The sequence below is a fragment of the Procambarus clarkii genome, chromosome 11, assembly GCF_040958095.1.
Source record: "Procambarus clarkii isolate CNS0578487 chromosome 11, FALCON_Pclarkii_2.0, whole genome shotgun sequence".
Taxonomy (NCBI): Eukaryota; Metazoa; Arthropoda; class Malacostraca; order Decapoda; family Cambaridae; genus Procambarus; species Procambarus clarkii.
The window spans coordinates 2,988,952-3,012,151 of record NC_091160.1 but is presented as its reverse complement, the minus strand read 5'-3'; the positions used below and the strand labels follow the sequence as shown (position 1 = coordinate 3,012,151).

Sequence of the window (23,200 nt, the reverse complement as noted above, 5' to 3'; positions counted from 1 at the left end):
TTTGGCTAAATGGAGATCACATTTCAATAATGATATTCGGACAACAGCCAGAAAGTTGATCTCCACGTTACTTAATGATGATATAATGCTATGCAATCGTGTGCTAATATTTTATTTGTGTTAGAATGTAAGGGCGATAGGAGTTTGTCTAGACTTGCATACATTTTCAAACGCTATTTATGTAGGCAGTAGAAAGACTGGTTTCCCATTACGCTACATTGACTGTGTTACAAGAACTGAAAATAGACATAGTCCAGAGCTATTTCACTATCGACTCACCCGGTCTTATTCTCATCGATTGGTGTTTACATTGGATGATGTAGGCCTTAAGAGAGACAGCCTTGAACTCGGGGATAATGAACAAGTCAATTTAATAATAGTATCAAGACTGTGTTTTTCCATATTGTCGTATATGTGTTTACTCGCCTAATGGAGAGAGAATGAACGGCGCGTTTGAGGTAAAGCGAGGACTGACCGTGATGTGTATGTTTGTTTTACCACCGTGAATATGAAGCTATATTATGCTATGTCTATCAGTTGTTGAATAAAGGCTTACGTTACGTTATGTGATACAAGAACTAAACAAGCTTGTGCTAATCTTTTATTGTGTTTGGATGGTGTTAAACATGGTTTACATTTCATTATTCAGACATCGGACAGAAAGTTGCTCGTTACTCTTAAAATAATATTGGGCAAAGAACGAAGTTAGTATATTGTCCACGTTACATTAATGATATTTGAGCAAAGAACGATGTCATCATATTGGTCGTGTTACCTTACAAGGTTATAAGGGTGAGAGTGATGGGGCCTCAAAAATTGACATTAGTCGTCAATCCTCTGGTGTGCCGTAAGTCTAAGTGAAATGGAGAAAGATACGTGAACAGCGGCAGCAGGAGAAAGGAAATGATGGTACTTTCCCCAACTATTAAATGATCTGGAGAGAGAGAGAGAGAGAGCGAGAGAGAGAGAGAGAGAGAGAGAGAGAGAGAGAGAGAGAGAGAGAGAGAGAGAGAGAGAGAAACCAGTGACTGCTATGTATATCCCACGCAGTTGTGTTTACATCAAATTAAGATTTGTTATAATAATAAGATTGAAGACCGGCTTATGACTGGATATTCTTAAAAAAAATGCTATTTGAGCAAAGAATGATGATACTAAGGCTTAGCACAGAACATCTGGTCTGGGAAGGGAGCAGTGATGGTTTGGCCATGGAGGGGGGTGGTAGGGGTACGGGTTTGGTGGGGGTGGACGGGGAGAGGGTAAGGCCGGCCACCTCGTCCATCTCACTACGCCTCAAACCACCACGAAGGTTGGACCTCAGCGAAAGGGGCTGCCGGTTCATTCATTCAGGAGTCTTGCTATGATAACGCCAGTTGTGTGATACAACCTCTGCACAGCCGTAATGGATGTAGGACGAAGAGGTGATGGAGATTGAGTAAACATGCATACATTTCAATGATATTTATTTGAGCCAGCAGATGTTGTGATCACAGTTAACAAGAATAATTTGTAGGTAGAGATCGCGTCTCCGTGACGATGTGAAATGTTTCTCTCTTTTAGTAAACGCTAACCTACTGACTTTGACTGAGTTTACTAAGTGAAATGCCGTGTGGTGGACTTTAGAGAGGGTGAGAGAGAGAGAGAGAGAGAGAGAGAGAGAGAGAGAGAGAGAGAGAGAGAGAGAGAGAGACAGAGAGAGAGAGAGAGAGAGAGAGAGAGAGAGAGAGAGAGAGAGAGAGAGACAGAGAGACAGAGAGACAGAGAGACAGAGAGACAGAGACAGAGACAGAGACAGAGAGACAGAGAGAGAGAGAGAGAGAGAGGCAGACAGAAAGACAGAGAGACAGAGAGACAGAGAGAGAGAAAGAGAGAGAGAAAGAGAGTCGCGGACCGTAGCGAAACGCAGTAGGTAATGGATGCCCAACTACTTCCGCCGTGTCTGAGGAGATATAACCAAACTACTTGGAAAAGTCTTTTCAGTTACCCTCTAACCAGAGACCAGTACGCTCACCCCTCCGTGGACATTGAAAAACGCTTAAGGGTAATGGTACACATCCCTCCTGCTGGACTCTACTCTCTCATCCTCTCACACTTAGGGCTTCCTGTAGGGGGGCTAATGGTTTGTCTAACCGCAAATGGCCCGAGCAGCCTCACGACGAGGGGAAGCTCCACTCACCCTTCCCTCCCTCCCCTACCCCTCACCCACCCCAAACAACATAACAGACTATGTTGGGACTCCTCTCATCTACAAGCAACCTCTACTTACTTACGATCATCAAAAACTATTATCCTCACACAGGATTAAGTCTACGCAAAACACACATACATATTCATTTACTCCTTCCTCATATTCCACTCTTATCCTTATATTTTCTTACTCTACCACATACTCTCCTACATCCCCAACAACATGGCTTCCCTCTTTCCTGACCACATACCCAAAACCCCGAGGACTAGAACCGCGCGCTCCACTTACCTCCGACACGCGCCAAACTTCCGGGAAATTCCCTCAAAACCCCTGAGGACTAGACACCTGCGCGCCATCTGTCCAGGTGCCACTCACGTGAGTGCCACCTGGCAGATGGCGCGCGCGGTTGTAGACCTCATCTTCCCTACTCAGGTGTACTCCCCTTCATATAGTCTAGGTTAGCTGTACTCACCCCTTCATATAGTCTAGGGCAGGTGTACTCCCCCTTCATATAGTCTAGGGCAGCTGTACTCCCCTTCATATAGTCTAGGGCAGCTGTACTCCCCTTCATATAGTCTAGGGCAGCTGTACTCCCCCTTCATATAGTCTAGGGCAGCTGTATTCCCCTTCATATAGTCTTGGGCAGCTGTACTCCCCTTCATATAGTCTAAGGCAGCGGTACTCCCCCTTCATATAGTCTAGGGCAGCTGTACTCCCCTTCATATAGTCTAGGGCAGCTATACTCCCCTTCATATAGTCTAGAGCGGCTGTACTCCCCTTCATATAGTCTAGGGCAGCTGTACTCCCCCTTCATATAGTCTAGGGCAGCTGTACTCCCCTTCATATAGTCTAGGGCAGCTGTACTCCCCTTCATATAGTCTAGGGCAGCTGTACTCCCCTTCATATAGTCTAGGGCAGCTGTACTCCCCTTCATATAGTCTAGGGCAGCTGTACTCCCCTTCATATTGTCTAGGGCAGCTGTACTCCCCCTTCATTTAGTCTAGGGCAGCTGTACTCCCCTTCATATAGTCTAGGGCAGGTGTACTCCCATTCATATAGTCTAGGGCAGCTGTACTCCCCTTCATATAGTCTAGGGCAGCTGTACTCCCCTTCATATAGTCTAGGGCAGCTGTACTCCCCCTTCATATAGTCTAGGGCAGCTGTACTCCCCTTCATATAGTCTAGGGCAGGTGTACTCCCCTTCATATAGTCTAGGGCAGCTGTACTCCCCTTCATATAGTCTAGGGCAGCTGGACTCCCCCTTCATATAGTCTAGGGCAGCTGTACTCCCCTTCATATAGACTAGGGCAGCTGTACTCCCCCTTCATATAGTCTAGGGCAGCTGTACTCCCCTTCATATAGTCTAGGGCAGCTGTACTCCCCATTTATATAGTCTAGGGCAGCTGTACTCCCCTTCATATAGTCTAAGGCAGCTGTACTCCCCTTCATATAGTCTAGGGCAGGTGTACTCCCCTTCATATAGTCTAGGGCAGCTGTACTCCCCTTCATATAGTCTAGGGCAGCTGTACTCCCACTTCATATAGTCTAGGGCAGCTGTACTCCCCTTCATATAGTCTAGGGCAACTGTACTCCCCTTCATATTGATTGATGAAGATTAAGCCACCCAAAAGGTGGCACGAGCATGAATAGCCCGTAAGTGGTGGCCCTTTGGAGCCATTACCAGTATCAAGAGCTGATACTGGAGATCTGTGGAGGTGCGACTGCACCCTGCGTGACGGGAGATGTCTCTCGTGCCCCTTCATATAGTCTAGGGTAGCTGCACTAATGCAGATGTACGTAATGTATTAATAACAAAAAAAACCGTCGCTCTACCGTCCAGTCCAAGTGGTTGGGGATAATGGCTGATTAATGACACTACACGGAAGCTTCCAGGACAGCTGACGACTTGTTCATATAACACTTCGAACTGTTTAATGAAACATGCAATCTATGTAAAATGTGACCTGATCTCCAAATCCATAACCAGCCCACCCAATTGTGGAGCAGGGACAGAGGTAATGGGAGTCACCATTGAGCTAAGACACGACAAACTTGAAGTGTTCAATGTGTACAGGTCTCCACAAGCCGAAATGGATCTCTCTGTGTTATATGGACACGCGACAACAACAAACACAATCATTTGTGGAGATTTTAATGCCCATCATCGATTGGCACTGGGCTCGAACAAAACAAATGAAGCCGGCATACACATTACACATCTACTGGACCAGCTTCCAGAAATACAAATCCTAAACAAGAATGAACCTACCCACATCCAAGGAGGCAGATTAGACCTAACCTTCGTTTCAGCCTCCCTAAGAGATGCAGCAACATGGTCAGTTGAGCCCACACTCACAAGCGACCACTATGGGCTCCAAATTGATCTTCAGTTAGACCTACCCACCCCACCTATGCCTCCATCTGAAGCCTGGAACTTTGCTTTAGAAAACTGGGACCGATTTCAAAACCTCATTTCAGAGTGGCAAAGAAACTATGATCTTCCCGAAGACATAAATCAGGCAGAACAAGAATTTGTCAAAGCGATTCAAAGTGCAGCCAACCACTCAATCCCACTGAAAAAACAGTCCACCGGACACCATAAAGATCATTGGTACCATTGCGAACATGTCAAAGAACTCAACCATAGACTCAATAGAACAAGAAAGCTATACAAAAAGCAGCCAAGTGACCGCAACAGGATCTTACTTTGTGAGGTCAAGGAACATGTACATCGAGAGACCAGACAAATAAAAGAACAAAAGTGGCTAGAATGGTGTTCACACCTGAATGAACACACCTCTCTCGGGGAGATGTGGCAGCAAATTCACCGGGCCAAAGGGAATAAAACACCTAAAGCTCCACACCCCAAAGATCCTCAACAGGAAGCCGAAGTACTGGCAACCAGGTTTGCAGAGAGAGCAGCCAGCAATCAACTTCCACCAGATGTATTAGCAGTACAGACCGGACTAGAGGAAGAAAGGTGGCACAGAATCCTTACAGCATGTGAAGAAGTCTCTGACACTAATGCCCTCTTCACACTGGATGAGCTCAATCGGGCTAAGAAAAACCTCCAAGGATACATCCCCTGGAGCCGACAAAATAACCTATAAAATGATTAGAAACCTCGGCCCAGAGGGAGACGCTGCATACCTAAGGTTAATTAATTTAGCCTGGACTTCTGAAACTAGACCTTCTGCTTGGAATAGAGCAGACATAGTGCCGATCCCAAAACCCAAAGATCCAGCTAATCCCAGGCCCATCTCTCTCCAAAGCTGTGCAGCCAAGACGGCTGACAGAATGGCACTCAACAGACTGGAGTGGAAAATGCCTAAACTGCACCATGATATGTATGCCTATAGAAGAGGGGTTGGCACAGTGGAATGTATTACAACTCTGTTAGCCCACTTGAATGACAGACCAGGAATGCTGATATTCCTGGACCTCGAAAAAGCCTTTGAACTGACTAGCGCCCCAGCTATTCTCTGCTGCCTCATTGACAAAGAGGTCAGAGGCAACCTGCTCTCCTGGACCAAAAACTGTCTCATAAACAGAGAAGCAAGAGTAAAACTTCATGGCACAGTCTCTGAGTACAAAAGACATGAAAATGGTACACCGCAAGGAGGTATTCTTAGCCCTCTTTCTTCAACTGTTTAATGGAAAGAATAATGAGGTTGAAACTCTCACATCACTGCAGGCTGCTAAACTACGCGGACGACTTTGTCATCATCATAAAAGGAAGGGATGCGGCGCGCCTTGCACCCAAATGCTTAGACTGCATCAGTAAAGAGGCAAAACAGATTGGGATCAAACTCAACCCCTCAAAGTCAAAGGCCATGTCCATAAAAATAGCGAAGCCCAACATCCAACTCACAGTACAGGGTCAACCAATAGAATGGGTTGACACCTATTTGTATCTAGGAATCATCCTGGACACACACATGAATTTTAATGCTGAGGTCAAATACTTGAGAGAGCGAACTGCGGCCCGGACGGCAATCCTCAGGTCGCTAACCTCCCTTTCTGGAGGAGCCAATCTGCAAGTCCTTCGCACATACTATGTACAGGCAGTCAGATCAGTGATCGATTATGCCGCACCTGCACTCACAAATCTATCACACCAACAGTGGAAAAAGCTTGAAGTTGCCCAAAACAATGCTATGAGAGCTGCACTGGGAGCCCCCATGTGGACCAGGCTTGAAACTCTTAGACTGGAGACGGGTTTGCCCTCTCTACATGAAAGAATATCAAAAAAGGACAGCTACAATTATCAGTAAGATAATTATTTCTTCTGATTCAATCCCAGTACGGCAGGCTTTGGTGGTTGGACTAGGCCAAAACAATGGAAACTCTTGGGTTGCAAGGGCAGGAAAAGTCCAAAACAGACTACATTTAAAAAACATGAATCTTGATAGAGAGGGTGATCATCCACACCCAAATTACACTCCTTCCGCGCCGTGGGAAGAGCCTACTTTCAAAATAGTAATAGAAAGTCTCCCAATGAAAAAGGCTGCCTATGATCCAACAATCCTAAGGCGCATAATAGAAGAGCAAATGTATAGCATAGTAGTAGCAGGAGCCACCCACATCTTCACAGACGGATCGGTGGACACAGAAAATGAGAGTGCTGGCGCTGCTCTTTGCACGACCAGCGTTCAGGCATATTGGAGACTGGGAGGACTAGTATCATCAACCCAAACTGAGCTGTTTGCCATACAACAGGCATTCGCATATGTGATTGCACAAAACACTCAAAATGCAATCATACACACAGACTCAAATGCTGCACTTCAAATACTAGGACAAAAACAATGGAAAGATAATGTGGAAATAATTACCACCATTTTGTATCAAGGAGCAGTCGCTAAAGGCAAAGGCCTCAACATAACTTTAAACAGGATCCCATCCCATATTGGAATCCCATTAAATGAAAAAGCTGATGAAATTGCTAAATTGGCAACTCGTCATCCAGTGATACATAAAACAATTCAACCCAGCCTAGAGAACATAAAAAACATCATCACCAAAAAACTCTCACATCTCAACAAAGCCTACCTGCACCAGAGAATAGCTGAAGGTTCGCCATCTGCAACATGGTATCTTCAGGCAACCAAATTAGAAAGGTTAAATATCCCAAAAGGAATCCACAGGGAAATAGCAGTTAGGCTATATAGACTACGTCTAGGTTACAGATGCAACTGGGAGATTGGTGAACCCCGACAGAGAGAGTGCATCTTCTGCCAAACTGTCACAGAAAAGCCATTACTTCACTATCTTCTGGAATGTGAAGCAACCAATGACCTTAGAAGAGCTTTAAGAGTTCCTGAATCATGCAGTGGCCACCCTGAAGCCATCAACACAGCCACTCTCCTGGTCAACAAAGGTGTCCAGCAGCTGGACACCCTCATAAAGACTGTGAAGCAGTATCCTCCCCCACGATAACAGCTTGATGGTTAAATGCAACCTCAGAACACTGGGAAAATAAAAATTGTACCACTTACGGGCTATTCATGCCCGTGCCACCTCTTGGGTGGCTTAATCTATCTTGGGTGGCTTGGGTGGCTCTATCTATCTCTATCTTAATGAAACACACGGGAGACATCTCCCGTCACGCAGGGTGCAGTCGCACCTCCACAGATCTCCAGTATCATCTATTGATACTGGAAATGGCTCAAAAGGGCCACCACTTATGGGCTATTCATGCCCGTGCCACCTTTTGAGTGGCTTAATCTTCTCTCTCTCTCTCTCTCTCTTAATGAAACAAATGAAGGTTCATATATCGCTATGAAGCGGTAGTTTATGGTAATGTAATGACCTCGTTGTAATGAACCCACCCCAGTGGGAACAATTATCCAAGAGCAACGCCAATTCAACGTTAGAGTAACGTCATCAACATCGATTCGACGTCGAGCCAAAGCCAATCCTGGATATTGTGGATATTGATTGATAAAGATTAAGGCACCCAAGAGGTGGCACGGGCATGAATAACCCGTAAACACCATAAGAATTACGTTAAGAAGTTCGTTAAACAGTAACAAGGTTGGACAGGTGGAACGGTCACACAATGATTGGAGAGTCATCGAGCAAATTGGTTATTGAAAGATTGAACAGTTTTAACCATAAATATGTAACAACATTCGCTGGTTAACGCATGTATATAAAGGAATATATTGAAACTCGACGAACAAATAATATACCCTGATCCCTTGTGAAACAGCAGAGTAGTCTACGTTCTCAGGTCACACTTGGGGATAAGGTGAGGTAAAGTAATTATCAGGAGAAAGCGCTAAGCCATTAGGACAATATAACCTTTGGAAGGGATTAAGATTTAGGATAGGACGGAGGGAAGGAATGGTGCCCAACTATTTGGAAATTGAAATTGAAATAAGTTTATTGAGGTAAAATACACATAAAGGGATGACGTAGCTCAAGCTATTCTCACCCCGTTCAGTACATCGTGTTAATACATACATAGACACACATCACAAGCAGTAAACATATTACCGAACATTCTGAGAGATAAACATATACATTTCCTAACTACTTGGACGGTCGGGGATAGAACACCGACCTGAACGAAGATGTCAGGTCCTTGTACAGGTATGGGCAAAGGACTCGGGGTCGAGCCCCTATTCCCCCATCCTCCTATATATACCCACCCAAACTCACTCATATCTGTGTCTAACCTACTCTTGAAACAATCTAGTGATCCAACGACTACTAGGTTACCTGATAATTTGTTCCATAACCCAAGAACCAGTTTCAAACCCGAATGGAACAGAGCTGTTGATTTAGTTAGAAAAGTTGCAAAACGAAGCCCTGAAACTAATCTTAGGATTGCAGAGAAATTCTGATTGAGGTAATGAGGAAGAAACTACACTTACAGATTATTAGGGATAATTTCTGAGGTAAATATTTATTCTCCAATTAGGCTAACGAGTGCAGGGGACGCTAATGAGTGTATTTTGTTATATGAGAAACAATTAACACCACCATGGGTACAGGTAAAAGTACCGTCAAATTTCTCACAGATTAAGGAGCAAATCAAGAAGAAAATATTCCTGACTGTCAAAAGTTGCCACAGAGCCAAAGTAACAAGGGCCTCGTAGCCTTGTGGATAGCGCGCAGGACTCGTAATTCTGTGGCGCGGGTTCGATTCCCGCACGAGGCAGAAACAAATGGGTAAAGTTTCTTTCACCCTGAATGCCCCTGTTACCTAGCAGTAAATAGGTACCTGGGAGTTAGTCAGCTGTCACGGGCTGCTTCCTGGGGGTGGAGGCCTGGTTGAGGACCGGGCCGCGGGGACACTAAAGCCCCGAAATCATCTCAAGATAACCTCAAGATATAACGGAAGGCAGACCCACCGCAATGTGGTACAAAGCCACTGTGCAATCCTCTTTCAACACGGGAGACATCTCCCGTCACGCAGGGTGCACTTGCACCTCCACAGATCTCTAGTATCAGATCTTGATACTGGTAATGGCTCAAAAGGGCCACCACTTACGGGCTATTCATGCGCGTGCCACCTTTTGGGTGGCTTAATCTTCATCAATCAATCAATCCTCTTTCAACCCTGGATAAAAGCTATACAGGGACATTGCAGTAGCCATACACAAACTAAGACTTGGCTACAAGTGCTGCTGGGAGGTAATAAACCCAATAGTTAAAGGGTGTCATATATGTGGAACAGGTGCAGAAATGCCACTTTTGCATCACTTACTATTATGTGAAGCAACTGAAGCCCTGCACATCAAACTCAACATTCAACCACCTGGAGCAGCTGCATTAAATCTATGGGCCCCGTGGCGAAGTGGTAGCACACTCGCATGGCGTTTCGCGAGCACATTGTCCTAGGTTCATATCCTGGCCGGGAAGGATTTATTTGGCGCCAATCCTTAACTGTAGCCTCTGTTTACCATCAGTGAATAGGTAGCTGGTTGTTAAATGATTTGGCGGGTCGTATTCCTGGGAAAAATTTGGATTAATTAAGGTTCTGCCTAAAACGCTATGCGTGCTAGTGACTGTACAAGAATGTAAGAACTCTTGTATATAAATCAAATAAATCAAATAAATACAAAATCCACAACAATGGTTAACAAAGCAGTTGAAGAATGGGACGCACTAGTGAACATTGTGCATCTATTTCCGCCACCAAGATAATGTTATTAAAACTAAAGACTAAAACCATTGCGAAAAGAAGGAAACTCTACCTTCATTTAAAACTCTGACCCAAATATCACAATAACAAAGTTATCGTGAATAACCAAACTCAATTACGGGCTCACTATAGCCCGTGCTACATGGATATTTTGTTCCGAGTTCAAGTTGATGTATGTTTATTGAGACAAGAGAATACATCTCAAAGGGATGGAGTAGCTTAGGCTATTTCTACCCTCCTAAGTGTTCCCAGTAGCTGAATCTAAAACAATAACTACCACCATGGGAGGAATGTAATGGTGGATAGTGTTCCCCCTACAAATTAAAAAGATACAGACTTGCCTTGATTAGGGCAATTGAGGGCAATATATGATTGTATAACTAGAAAATTACATTAATTAAACACTAACTGTTTATTGTGATTACTCAATATATAGCTAAGGACGGAATGTCTTGATTAGGGAATTCACTGACATCGGCACTGTAGATACTGTTATTGGACATCATTAGAGAGTAGAACACTGGCATCGTCACCGTATATATTGTTATTGGACATCATTAGAGAGTAGAAAAGTGACTTGAGAATGGCCCAGGACGGACCGAAACGTCGTCGTCCCTTTACCTTCTAGTGTGTGGCCTGGTCAACATACTTCAGCCACGTTATTGTGACTCATCGCCCGCATAGATTAGTGACATCAGCACCGTAGATACTGTTATTGGACACCGTTTAAAGTGACAATGTATCTTCATCGCAGGTTGAACTTCAAGCTGTATTAGCGAGCATAAAGAAAAATAGTAAATAATAGTAATGCCTGTGTTTTTAATGATAGAGGAGCGTTGGTGTCATTACATAGTAGAAGACCAGTATACCAGCATATTGTGGACGAGTGTTGAGATAACAGCAGGAAAGAGTAAAAAAAAATAGTTGGTAACTAAGATTTATGTAGGTTCCTTCACAAGCAGGGACCTGAGCTTGTAGAAGCATCTTAATCACCTTTAGTGGTTAAGTTCTTAATTGCACACTAGTTTCTCTGTCAGCTATCTCACCCCCTGTCAGAGTAAAAGAGACAAATATATGTGTATGTATGTATGTGTGTGTATGTATGTATGTATGTGTATGTGTATGTGCGTGTATGTGTGTGTATAAAGTATATGTGGAAGCTGATCAGAATTACATTTCACCATTATAAATTCACATTAATGCATTCATAAATCTATGTATTTACGTATGTAGCTAAGCCTAACGTTTTAAAAGCACTACGATCACCTTCTGTGGTTCAATAAATCTCTGAACTGTATGTTTGACAAATCTCTCACCCTGTCCATGGAGGACAGAAGAAAATGTATATATGCTGGTTAGCATTGTAAATGTGTGGCCACGTCTGTGGTAGAAAATAATAATAATAAAAAAAACAAGCAGGGATGCTGTTAAGTGAGGCTGTTGATATATTAGCGAAGAGGGGGCACGGAAACAATTGTTTTCAGTGTAATATAATTCTTAAGACAAAGCTCAATTTGATCAGTATTTAACTTATTTAACAACGTGTTTAACTTATTTTCATTGAATAACTATAATATGTAGGATGAATATACTGTGTAAGTTTATTTATGAGCCCCAGGCTTTGAGGGACCGATATTAGAAGGTGTGCTAGTAACAGCGTCTTTGTCCTGTTTAAGTCTGTCAGTTATATCACCTGTGTCAAATACTTCTGTCAACGTGAATGATTTCAAATGTTAAACTGTCACTTAATGAAGCGTTCCGGCAATCACTAGCGAGTTATGTCATAATTTATTGACTGATTGATGAAGATTAAGTCACCCGAAAGGTGTCACGGGCGTTAATAGCCCGTAAAGTTGTCATAATGTAAACTGATCTTAACTAGGCTGTGAAATGGTGTACTTCTTTGTCCGGCCCGAGGCGAGAATCTGTGTAGTCTCGGAAACATCCCAATTGATTGATAAAGATTAAGTCACCCAAGAGGTGGCACGGGCATGAATAGCCCGTAAGTGGTTGCCCTTTTGAGCCATTACCACTATCAAGAGCTGATACTGGAGATATGTGGAGGCGCGACTGCACCCTGCGTGACGGGAGATGTCTCCCGTGGAAACATCCCAGGTGGACTTGGACATTAGCAGCAGTCAACACTGGGAAAGTCTTAAGCACAGCTATGGCACGGGATGAAGTATTAATGTCAATTAAAGGCTCTGTCCTGGGACCTCTGTTGTTTACTATAGATATGAATGATTTACGAAGCTTCATTTATCTCTGAAATTCTATCCTCAGTACTCTGTAAGTTCAATTATATCATCATTATCTCAGTAATAGTAGTTCTTGGGCCACGAGAATCTTCTTGGGATTATTCGCATGATTTCATTTTGAACCTTCTCCAACTTGTTTAGTCTGCAAAACAGTACAGATATCAAGACATATGGGCAGCATAATCAATAAGAGATCTCACAGTATGCCATGTGATTACCATTGGAAATATAGAATATGATTAATAATTGTGTACTGTATGGGTTTGTGAGCCCTTGAGGGACCTTATGTAGACTAGGGTAGAAATAGCCTAAGCTACTCTATCCTTTTTGAGATTTTCGTTTTCTCAATAAACTTACTTGAACTTGAATGAATGACTTAGACACTAAATTGAATAGCAACATTTACCAGTTTACTGATGATTAGAATATAGTGCAGGAAATCAATGTAGAGTGTTTAAAAAATGAATGAGTTTGGATGTATATAAATAAGAGGTACCCCCGTATAGCCTAATATGCCTTCTACAGTTTTCTTTATTTTTCCTCATGCTAAGCTGTGTAAACTCACCATACCTCAAGGAGGAGTCCTAAGACAAGCCCTGTTAAATATAATATTGAAACAGAGAGTTCCAGTGAAACTCCTTCAGTACAACTAGTTGTACTGAAGGAGTTACATAGTTGCACACGATATTCTGTTTCAGGTTAAACATGTTTTTAATGGAGTCAACAAATTTATTCGTAAATTGCTATATGTTTATACTTGAGTTAGTTTACACAACATTTCTGAACATTGTTTAAATAAGAGAGAGTATGGTGATAACATAAGACGTGATCATTATAAACATATACTGTATTATCTAGATTTAGATTTAGAAGTTTAATTTAATAGTAATATAAAATTTGGAGAAACTTAGTACAATGCCTTAGTGGTTGAATTTAGGTGAAAGAAAGACCCAATACATGTGTAAGTGCTTTAATACCAAAATTTCGGATTTAGCCTATTTTCTTTATGAAGGTAATGTAAACAATGTTCTGCCTATGTCAGTCAGTATTAATATATTAGGTACATCTGCATTTGTGCAGCTACCCTAGACTATATGAAGGGGAGTACAGTATGACCAAAAGCTAGCTACGTGATGCAAAAAATCCCCATCACACAGGATGGATAGTCGTACAGAAGCATGTGATAAATAGTCTGCACTGGCGGACTCTGGGTTCGTTATGAGGATATCATCAACACAAGAGTGAATAAGGCAGCAGTGATACTAAAGGTCCCCATCTCGCAGGATGGTTAGTCATACAGGGCCATATGTTTAGTAGCCTGAACTGGCAAATTTTGGGTACACTGTGAGGATATCTTCAAGAACACGAGAGTGAATATAGTAATTGCAAAGCTCCAGGTACTTCATGCCAACTGGTCTGAAAGGTCTAATAACTGGGCATTCGGTAATGTAATGTGGGAGATCATGCCGCAGTTCCTGCTCACTGAGTTTGCACCTGGAGTGCTCAGGATTGGGAGATCTGTCACCTGCAGCCACCTGCCACAGGTAATGGTAACTCAACCTGATCCTGGCAACCACTGTGTCGCACAGTCTGGTGGACTGTGCGACACAGTGGTCCACAGTTTACCACCTTCATGAAGGAAGATACATTCGGATGAATTCTATGATGAATTCTTTCATCCGAGAATTTAGTATTATAACGCTTACATATGTATTAGGTCTTTCCTTCACTTTCCTATAACATTTATTACAGTTGCGGCTGCACTGAGCAGGTGTACAACCACAGAAATGTGGTTGCATTTATGAGTATGTGTGAGGTACACAGCAATGTGCTGTTACCCTATTATATATGAAAGATTATACATTGTAGATTAAAAACTAGCTATAAGTTCATCTAATATTCCCATCTCACAGGATGGTTAATCATACACGGAATCAGGGGAGAAAATACCTACCTCAGTACAAAAATAAATTAACTTTGACTAAATATTAACGTTATGATTTTTATAAGAGCTAAGCACTGATCATGGAAATATTATATTATATTTATTTTTACCAGTTTCTATCAAATTCCTCTCAAATAATGTCTTTTTAACAAGCTTAGGTATACACAACAATGTGCTTCTACCCTATTCTGTAGAAGCCCCTTTTGATCTACCACACAGTGTAGATAAAAAACCAGCTACACCCTCATCCAACATCCCCACCTCACAGGACAGCTAGTCATACATGGAATCAGGAGAGAGCATGAAAAGTAAGGTATCTATTAGCCTCCACTAGCAAAATCTGGGTACAGCACAAGAATATCTTCAACTTCATACACTTCTTAGTATTTGAAATAATTACAAATATCAGAGTACCTCATAACATTTGGTCTGAAATCACTGATAACAGGGCAATCACAAATTAGTGTTGGAGAGTATGTCCCAACTCTTGTTCACATACTTTACAACTGGAATGTTCACCATTGGGGGATTCATTACTTGCAGCCACCTGCCATAAATATCGATATCCCAAATTACCCGGAAGAGTGACGTATCTGCAAAAAGTACCAATCGGCAACTTGGTTGCTCACCTATATATACTCCAGAGGGTCGCTGAAGTTACCCCAATTGCAACTTCCATGGCGTGTTCATCAGACTCCATGGATACCACGGAATTATCAGCACATTCCAAGAACCTAGAATTCTAAAGATCCTGCAATGGAATGCGCAAGGACTGCGCACTAAATTGCATCACTTGAAATGCATAGCAGCAACCAAAGGCATAGACATCCTGATACTACAGGAGAGCTTGCTTCGAGCCGGATTAGAACCTAAAATCTCAGGCTATCGAGGCTTCTTCCTTCCATGGATCAATGGGCAATCCAGGGGATGTGCAATCTATGTAAAAAGTGACCTGATCTCCAAATCCATAACCAGCCCACCCAATTGTGGAGCAGGGACAGAGGTAATGGGAGTCACCATTGAGCTAAGACACGACAAACTTGAAGTGTTCAATGTGTACAGGTCTCCACAAGCCGAAATGGATCTCTCTGTGTTATTTGGACACGCGACAACAACAAACACAATCATTTGTGGAGATTTTAATGCCCATCATCGATTGGCACTGGGCTCGAACGAAACAAATGAAGCCGGCATACACATTACACATCTACTGGACCAGCTTCCAGAAATACAAATCCTAAACAAGAATGAACCTACCCACATCCAAGGAGGCAGATTAGACCTAACCTTCGTTTCAGCCTCCCTAAGAGATGCAGCAACATGGTCAGTTGAGCCCACACTCACAAGCGACCACTATGGGGTCCAAATTGATCTTCAGTTAGACCTACCCACCCCACCTCCGCCTCCATCTGAATCCTGGAACTTTGCTTTAGCAAACTGGGACCGATTTCAAAACCTCATTTCAGAGTGGCAAAGAAACTATGATCTTCCCGAAGACATTAATCAGGCAGAACAAGAATTTGTCAAAGCGATTCAAAGTGCAGCCAACCACTCAATCCCACTGAAAAAACAGTCCACCGGACACCATAAAGATCATTGGTACTATTGCGAACGCGTCAAAGAACTCAACCATAGACTCAATAGAACAAGAAAGCTATACAAAAAGCAGCCAAGTGACCGCAACAGGATCTTACTTTGTGAGGTCAAGGAACATGTACATCGAGAGACCAGACAAATAAAAGAACAAAAGTGGCTAGAATGGTGTTCACACCTGAATGAACACACCTCTCTCGGGGAGATGTGGCAGCAAATTCACCGGGCCAAAGGGAATAAAACACCTAAAGCTCCACACCCCAAAGATCCTCAACAGGAAGCCGAAGTACTGGCAACCAGGTTTGCAGAGAGAGCAGCCAGCAATCAACTTCCACCAGATGTATTAGCAGTACAGACCGGACTAGAGGAAGAAAGGTGGCACAAAATCCTTACAGCATGTGAAGAAGTCTCTGACACTAATGCCCCCTTCACACTGGATGAGCTCAATCGGGCTAAGAAAAACTCCAAAGATACATCCCCTGGAGCCGACAAAATAACCTATAAAATGATTAGAAACCTCGGCCCAGAGGGAGACGCTGCATACCTAAGGTTAATTAATTTAGCCTGGACTTCTCAAACTAGACCTTCTGCTTGGAATAGAGCAGACATAGTGCCGATCCCAAAACCCAAAGATCCAGCTAATCCCAGGCCCATCTCTCTCCAAAGCTGTGCAGCCAAGACGGCTGACAGAATGGCACTCAACAGACTGGAGTGGAAAATGCCTAAACTGCACCATGATATGTATGCCTATAGAAGAGGGGTTGGCACAGTGGAATGTATTATAACTCTGTTAGCCCACTTGAATGACAGACCAGGAATGCTGATATTCCTGGACCTCGAAAAAGCCTTTGAACTGGCTAGCGCCCCAGCTATTCTCTGCTGCCTCATTGACAAAGAGGTCAAAGGCAACCTGCTCTCCTGGACCAAAAACTGTCTCATAAACAGAGAAGCAAGAGTAAAACTTCATGGCACAGTCTCTGAGTACAAAAGACATGAAAATGGTACACCGCAAGGAGGTATTCTTAGCCCTCTTCTCTTCAACTGTTTAATGGAAAGAATAATGAGGTTGAAACTCCCACATCACTGCAGGCTGCTAAACTACGCGGACGACTTTGTCATCATCATAAAAGGAAGGGATGCGGCGCGCCTTGCACCCAAATGCTTAGACTGCATCAGTAAAGAGGCAAAACAGATTGGGATCAAACTCAACCCCTCAAAGTCAAAGGCCATGCCCATAAAAATAGCGAAGCCCAACATCCAACTCACAGTACAGGGTCAACCAATAGAATGGGTCGACACCTATCAGTATCTAGGAATCATCCTGGACACACACATGAATTTTAATGCTGAGGTCACATACTTGAGAGAGCGAACTGCGGCCCGGACGGCAATCCTCAGGTCGCTAACCTCCCTTTCTGGAGGAGCCAATCTGCAAGTCCTTCGCACATACTATGTACAGGCAGTCAGATCAGTGATCGATTATGCCGCACCTGCACTCACAAATCTATCACACCAACAGTGGAAAAAGCTTGAAGTTGCCCAAAACAATGCTATGAGAGCTGCACTGGGAGCCCCCATGTGGACGAGGCTTGAAACTCTTAGACTGGAGACGGGTTTGCCCTCTCTACAAGAAAGAATATCACAAAGGACAGCTACAATTATCAGTAAGATAATTATTTCTTCTGATCCAATCCCAGTACGGCAGGCCTTGGTGGTTGGACTAGGCCAAAACAATGGAAACTCTTGGGTTGCAAGAGCAGGAAAAGTCATAAACAGACTACATTTAAAAAACATGATTCTTGATAGAGAGGGTGATCATCCACACCCAAATTACACTCCTTCCGCCCCGTGGGAAGAGCCTACTTTCAAAATAGTAATAGAAAGTCTCCCAATGAAAAAGGCTGCCTATGATCCGACAATCCTAAGGCGCATAATAGAAGAGCAAATGTATAGCATAGCAGTAGCAGGAGCCACCCACATCTTCACAGACGGATCGGTGGACACAGAAAATGAGAGTGCTGGCGCTGCTCTTTGCACGACCAGCGTTCAGGCATATTGGAGACTGGGAGGACTAGTATCATCAACCCAAACTGAGCTGTTCGCCATACAACAGGCATTCGCATATGTGATTGCACAAAACACTCAAAATGCAATCATACACACAGACTCAAAAGCTGCACTTCAAATACTAGGACAAAAACAGTGGAAAGATAATGTGGAAAAAATTACCACCATTTTGTATCAAGGAGCAGTCGCTAAAGGCAAAGGCCTCAACATAACTTTAAACTGGATCCCATCCCATATTGGAATCCCATTAAATGAAAAAGCTGATGAAATTGCTAAATTGGCAACTCGTCATCCAGTGATACATAAAACAATTCAACCCAGCCTAGAGAACATAAAAAACATCATCACCAAAAAACTCTCACATCTCAACAAAGCCTACCTACACCAGAGAATAGCTGAAGGTTCGCCATCTGCAACATGGTATCTTCAGGCAACCAAATTAGAAAGGTTAAATATCCCAAAAGGAATCCACAGGGAAATAGCAGTTAGGCTATATAGACTACGTCTAGGTTACAGATGCAACTGGGAGATTGGTGAAACCCGACAGAGAGAGTGCATCTTCTGCCAAACTGTCACAGAAAAGCCATTACTTCACTATCTTCTGGAATGTGTAGCAACCAATGACCTTAGAAGAGCTTTAAGAGTTCCTGAATCATGCAGTGGCCACCCTGAAGCCATCAACACAGCCACTCTCCTGGTCAACAAAGGTGTCCAGCAGCTGGACACCCTCATAAAGACTGTGAAGCAGTATCCTCCCCCACGATAACAGCTTGATGGTTAAATGCAACCTCAGAACACTGGGAAAAAAAAAATTAATTAATAATTACGGGAGACATCTCCCGTCACGCAGGGTGCAGTCGCACCTCCACAAATCTCCAGTATCAGCTCTTGATACTGGTAATGGCTCAAAAGGGCCACCACTTACGGGCTATTCATGCCCGTGCCACCTTTTGAGTGGCTTAATCTTTATCATCATCATATCAGCTGAAATTAGATATTAGGTTGCAGGCCCTGGCAGCAGGAAGGCGAGACCCTCGGAGCTGCTTGGTTTGCTCCACATTACATCCACAGGAATTTACGACGTGTTAATTTTGTCTGGAAATTTATTTTGCTAATAATTTTTAAGCTACAATTTGAGAGATCTGGAAGTCTCGCTGGCAGCAACAAATATGGATGCCGGACACAATGTAAGTTTACTAATGTCTGGCGAGAACCCGACGCCAATGTCCCGGGAACTGGACATTCTGCAGAAGGACCTGGACACCCTCTTCCTCATTGTGTTCGGCATCCTCATATTCAGTAAGTACCAAAATCTGTGTTTTCTCTCTTTTTTCAAGTATTTAAACATATATATGGCACCTATTTCACATTTTGTATATTAATAAAATAGTTGTATTTTATATAGTTGTATATAGACGTACAATAATCTGTGTGTTAGATTTTGTTTTATTATGCTTAGAATAATGTATTTGGAATGCAATTTGTACTTTTGACTAACATTTGTTTATATTTCAGTCTTGCAGACCGGGTTCGCATTCCTTGAGGCAGGCTCCGTAAGGTCCAAGAACACCACCAACATCCTTCTCAAGAACATGCTCGATGTCTGTAAGTTATCAAACACCTTCGTTATTTGTTATCGTATCTGGCTTATGTCTGGTAAACCAGCACATGATTTTTTTATTCCTATCTCATAGCTAAAGTAAGCTCTCAATGTATATAACTTTGCCGACTCTTGTATTCCTGTAATTTCCTGCTTTTGCTTTCCATCTGCTGGTGTTATATACTAAATTGTTCTCTGTATTTAATTAACCGACTTCCTCCCACCAAGCCTCACGTAGTAATAATGATATGAATTCCACAATCGTCCCCACCCTGTACTAACCATCTGCCCTGTTACTCTCCCCAGTCATTGGTGGCATAGCGTACTGGCTGGTGGGGTTCCCGCTGGCGTTTGGAGGCGGGAACAGCTTCTCTGGTACAGAGTACTGGGCGTCGTACGGGCTGTCGGACGAGCACCTGGCCTTCTGGTTCTTCCAGTTCGTCATCGCCACCACAGCCTCCACCATCATCTCGGGGTCGATGGCTGAGCGGTGTGCCTTCAATGCTTATCTCATCTACACGACCGTGCTGTCAGGTGGGTGTGAAGCCTCTTTCTCTCTGTAAAGTATGTTTCAAATTTAGCAGGATACTTTACACTATTTTGTGGTCAATGAATAAATAACTTTACTTACTGGCTTTATTTATATAATTTAGATAATATTTGAGAGGAACCTTAACAGGGCAATCTTGAGAGAAAGACAATTTGTTAGACAATAATAGCCTAACACTGATCATTATAATTAAACTTTATGTGTTTCTCAATAAATTTAAAAGGCAATGCAAACAATAATACATTTCCCACGGAATTAATAGATACATTATAAAATACAGCAGTGTTGGTACAGCTGTAGTGTGCAGTGTTTTAATCATGTTTGTGTGTTGTAACAGCTCAGTTATGATAATATTTGTGTTTGTACAGCTGTGGTGTACCCGGTGGTGTCACACTGGACCTGGTCAGACGTTGGCTGGCTCAAGACTCAACACTACCAGGACTTCGGTGGCTCTGGCGTCGTCCACCTCACAGGGGGCGTGGCAGCTCTTGTTGGGGCTGTAATTCTTGGGCCCAGAATTGGTCGCTTCGGACCCAAGGGCAAGGAGATACGTGGACACTCTGTGCCGGTATGTTCATAGAACAGTGGCAATATATTATTATCTGAAGTCATGAAGCAAGATATAAATATTTGTGGATTATCATGTTTAATACAAATATTACACGTCAAGGTGGAGGTGTAAAGTTGTGTTTGAACTTCCAGCTGGCAGCTTTGGGAGGCTTCATCCTGCTCTTCGGGTTCCTGGCCTTCAACGGAGGGTCCCAAGCGTCCATCAGCCACGAGGGTGATGCTGTAGCCATTGCCAAGGCTGTCTTTAACACTGTGATCTCGGCGTCTTCAGGAGGCATCGCTGTGCTCTTGGTGTACCGTTCTGTGCTGTGTGGGAGGGAGTCCACCTGGTCCTTCCTAATGGCTCTTAATGGTTCTCTCGCTGGCATGGTATGTACCGCTCTGCGCTGTGTGGCCGGGAGTCCATTAGTGCTAGTATGATGGACTCTGCTCGCTGTAAATTTTAATTGACAGACGTTTGATTTAAACTTAACTTAGTATTATGATAATATAACAAATTTCTTATCAAAATGGTGTTACTTGCAATATGTCTGAGTTTGTTTATCCAATGCTTAAGGACATGTTTCCATGACAGGTGTCAATCAGTGCCGGGTGCAACGTTGTGCGGCCGTGGAGTGCCAATGTCATTGGTACAGTGGGTGGATCAGTGTTCCTCGCCATCCACACCCTTCTGCCCAAGTTGAAGGGTACGTCACTGCTTCTCTCACAGCTCAGTTTTCTTAACTTTGTCTCAAGAAGGCAACAAGTAGCCAGTTTTATCTAACTTGAGTTTGAAATATTTTAACTTTAACGTTATGTTCTGTAGATGGCATATACTTAAATAATAATATTTATAAAATTTTATATTATTGGGAAGCGTACGTGCATATTGGGACTGTTGAGGTTGTGGATGTAAAGTTAATAAATATTTCTTCCACAGTTGACGACCCACTTGATGCTGTGGCTGTACACATGGGAGGTGGGTTGTGGGGGCTGGTTGCTGTGGCCCTCTTCCAGGATGGTGGCATTGTGTACGGGGGCAGCGCGGAGGTTCTCGCCTGGAATATAGTGGGGGCGCTGGCCATAGTGGCCTGGTCTGGTGGTCTCTGTTTAGTTATGTTTGGTTCCCTCAGGCTGCTCGGCCTCTTGAGGGTGCCTCCAGAAATGGAAATTGCAGGCAAGTGAAGATAATACATAAAGTTTTCACTTTTGTATTATATAATTGATAATTGTTATATTTTTAGTGTTATGAACGCATTCATTATACATTGTATATGTTCTATATCTCTAACAATATCTATACGCCAGGAATGGACATCTTGAAGCACGGGGAGCCAGCCTACCCAGCTGACGCTTGGCTGGAGAGCCAGTACGATGGATCCGTAAACACTCAGGAGAACAAGAGGAATTCAAGTAAGTTGTCAACTAAGTTGCTTTTAAAGTTTTGTGTGTGATGTTTATTTATTTGATATTAATGAAATGCATCATAGAAATTCATACAGTTTTGTTATCAACATTTTCCACTATTCATCTAATCCATTATTTTCCAGATCTTCCACCCAACATGTCTGCCCCAGAAGAATTTGGTTTGACTAATTCCCAGGACCCAGCCCCAGTCCCTGGACACCTTGTATACTGGAGTCGTGCAGGACCAGTCCCATCCCACCTCTCGCCCGTCGTGTCCCTCAACAACCACGAAGCTAACCACTTGAACTCCAACAATAGTGTCTCTGAAGCTGGCTTCACAGTCCGACTGGGAGACCATGATCTGCGAGTCCTCGTTGAACCCAGAGATCAACGTGGTCAAGACCCTCATTGTTACACCAATGAGGCTTTTGACGAAACCACAAAGCTTTAAGATTATCTTTTATTTGTCATTACTTATGAAAGTATTTGTATGTTGTCATTACTTATGAAAGTATGTGTATGTTGTCATTACTTATGAAAGTGGGTGTATGTTTGTCATTACTTATGAGAGTATGTGTGTTTGTCATTACTTATGAAACCTCAAAACTCTGAGATTCTCTGTTGGTTCTTCGACATTAAAGCTTGCTTGTATTGATTCGGTAAATTGACTTATTTAATTTATATTATTTTTCTGCACTAATTACATGAAATATATTATATATATTTTTGTATATATATTTTTTTATTCGGTGAACTTAGTAAGAAACCTGATAAACTAAAGGTTTAACAAGAATTACGTTAAGGTGAAGGATGTTGACAGAGAAAGATGGCGAGCTTATTTTACGACTTAAAGTAGGGACTGGAATGAAGTATGAAGTATGGAGGGAC

The 23,200-nt window shown here is 43.0% G+C and overlaps 1 protein-coding gene across 1 annotated transcript in view; it reads left to right on the top strand.

Moving 5' to 3' along the window:
• The window catches only part of LOC138363503 (putative ammonium transporter 1), a 37,439-nt gene extending 14,676 nt beyond the window's left edge, over window positions 1-22,763 (top strand). Inside the window, exons 2-10 of the mRNA XM_069322855.1 lie at window positions 19,333-19,505; window positions 19,722-19,811; window positions 20,113-20,340; window positions 20,725-20,924; window positions 21,059-21,295; window positions 21,501-21,612; window positions 21,846-22,082; window positions 22,214-22,318; window positions 22,456-22,763. Of these exons, the coding sequence (XP_069178956.1) occupies window positions 19,333-19,505; window positions 19,722-19,811; window positions 20,113-20,340; window positions 20,725-20,924; window positions 21,059-21,295; window positions 21,501-21,612; window positions 21,846-22,082; window positions 22,214-22,318; window positions 22,456-22,763 (1,690 nt within the window). The remainder of the gene's footprint in view (window positions 1-19,332; window positions 19,506-19,721; window positions 19,812-20,112; window positions 20,341-20,724; window positions 20,925-21,058; window positions 21,296-21,500; window positions 21,613-21,845; window positions 22,083-22,213; window positions 22,319-22,455) is intronic.
• The last annotated feature ends 437 nt before the right edge of the window (window positions 22,764-23,200 follow it).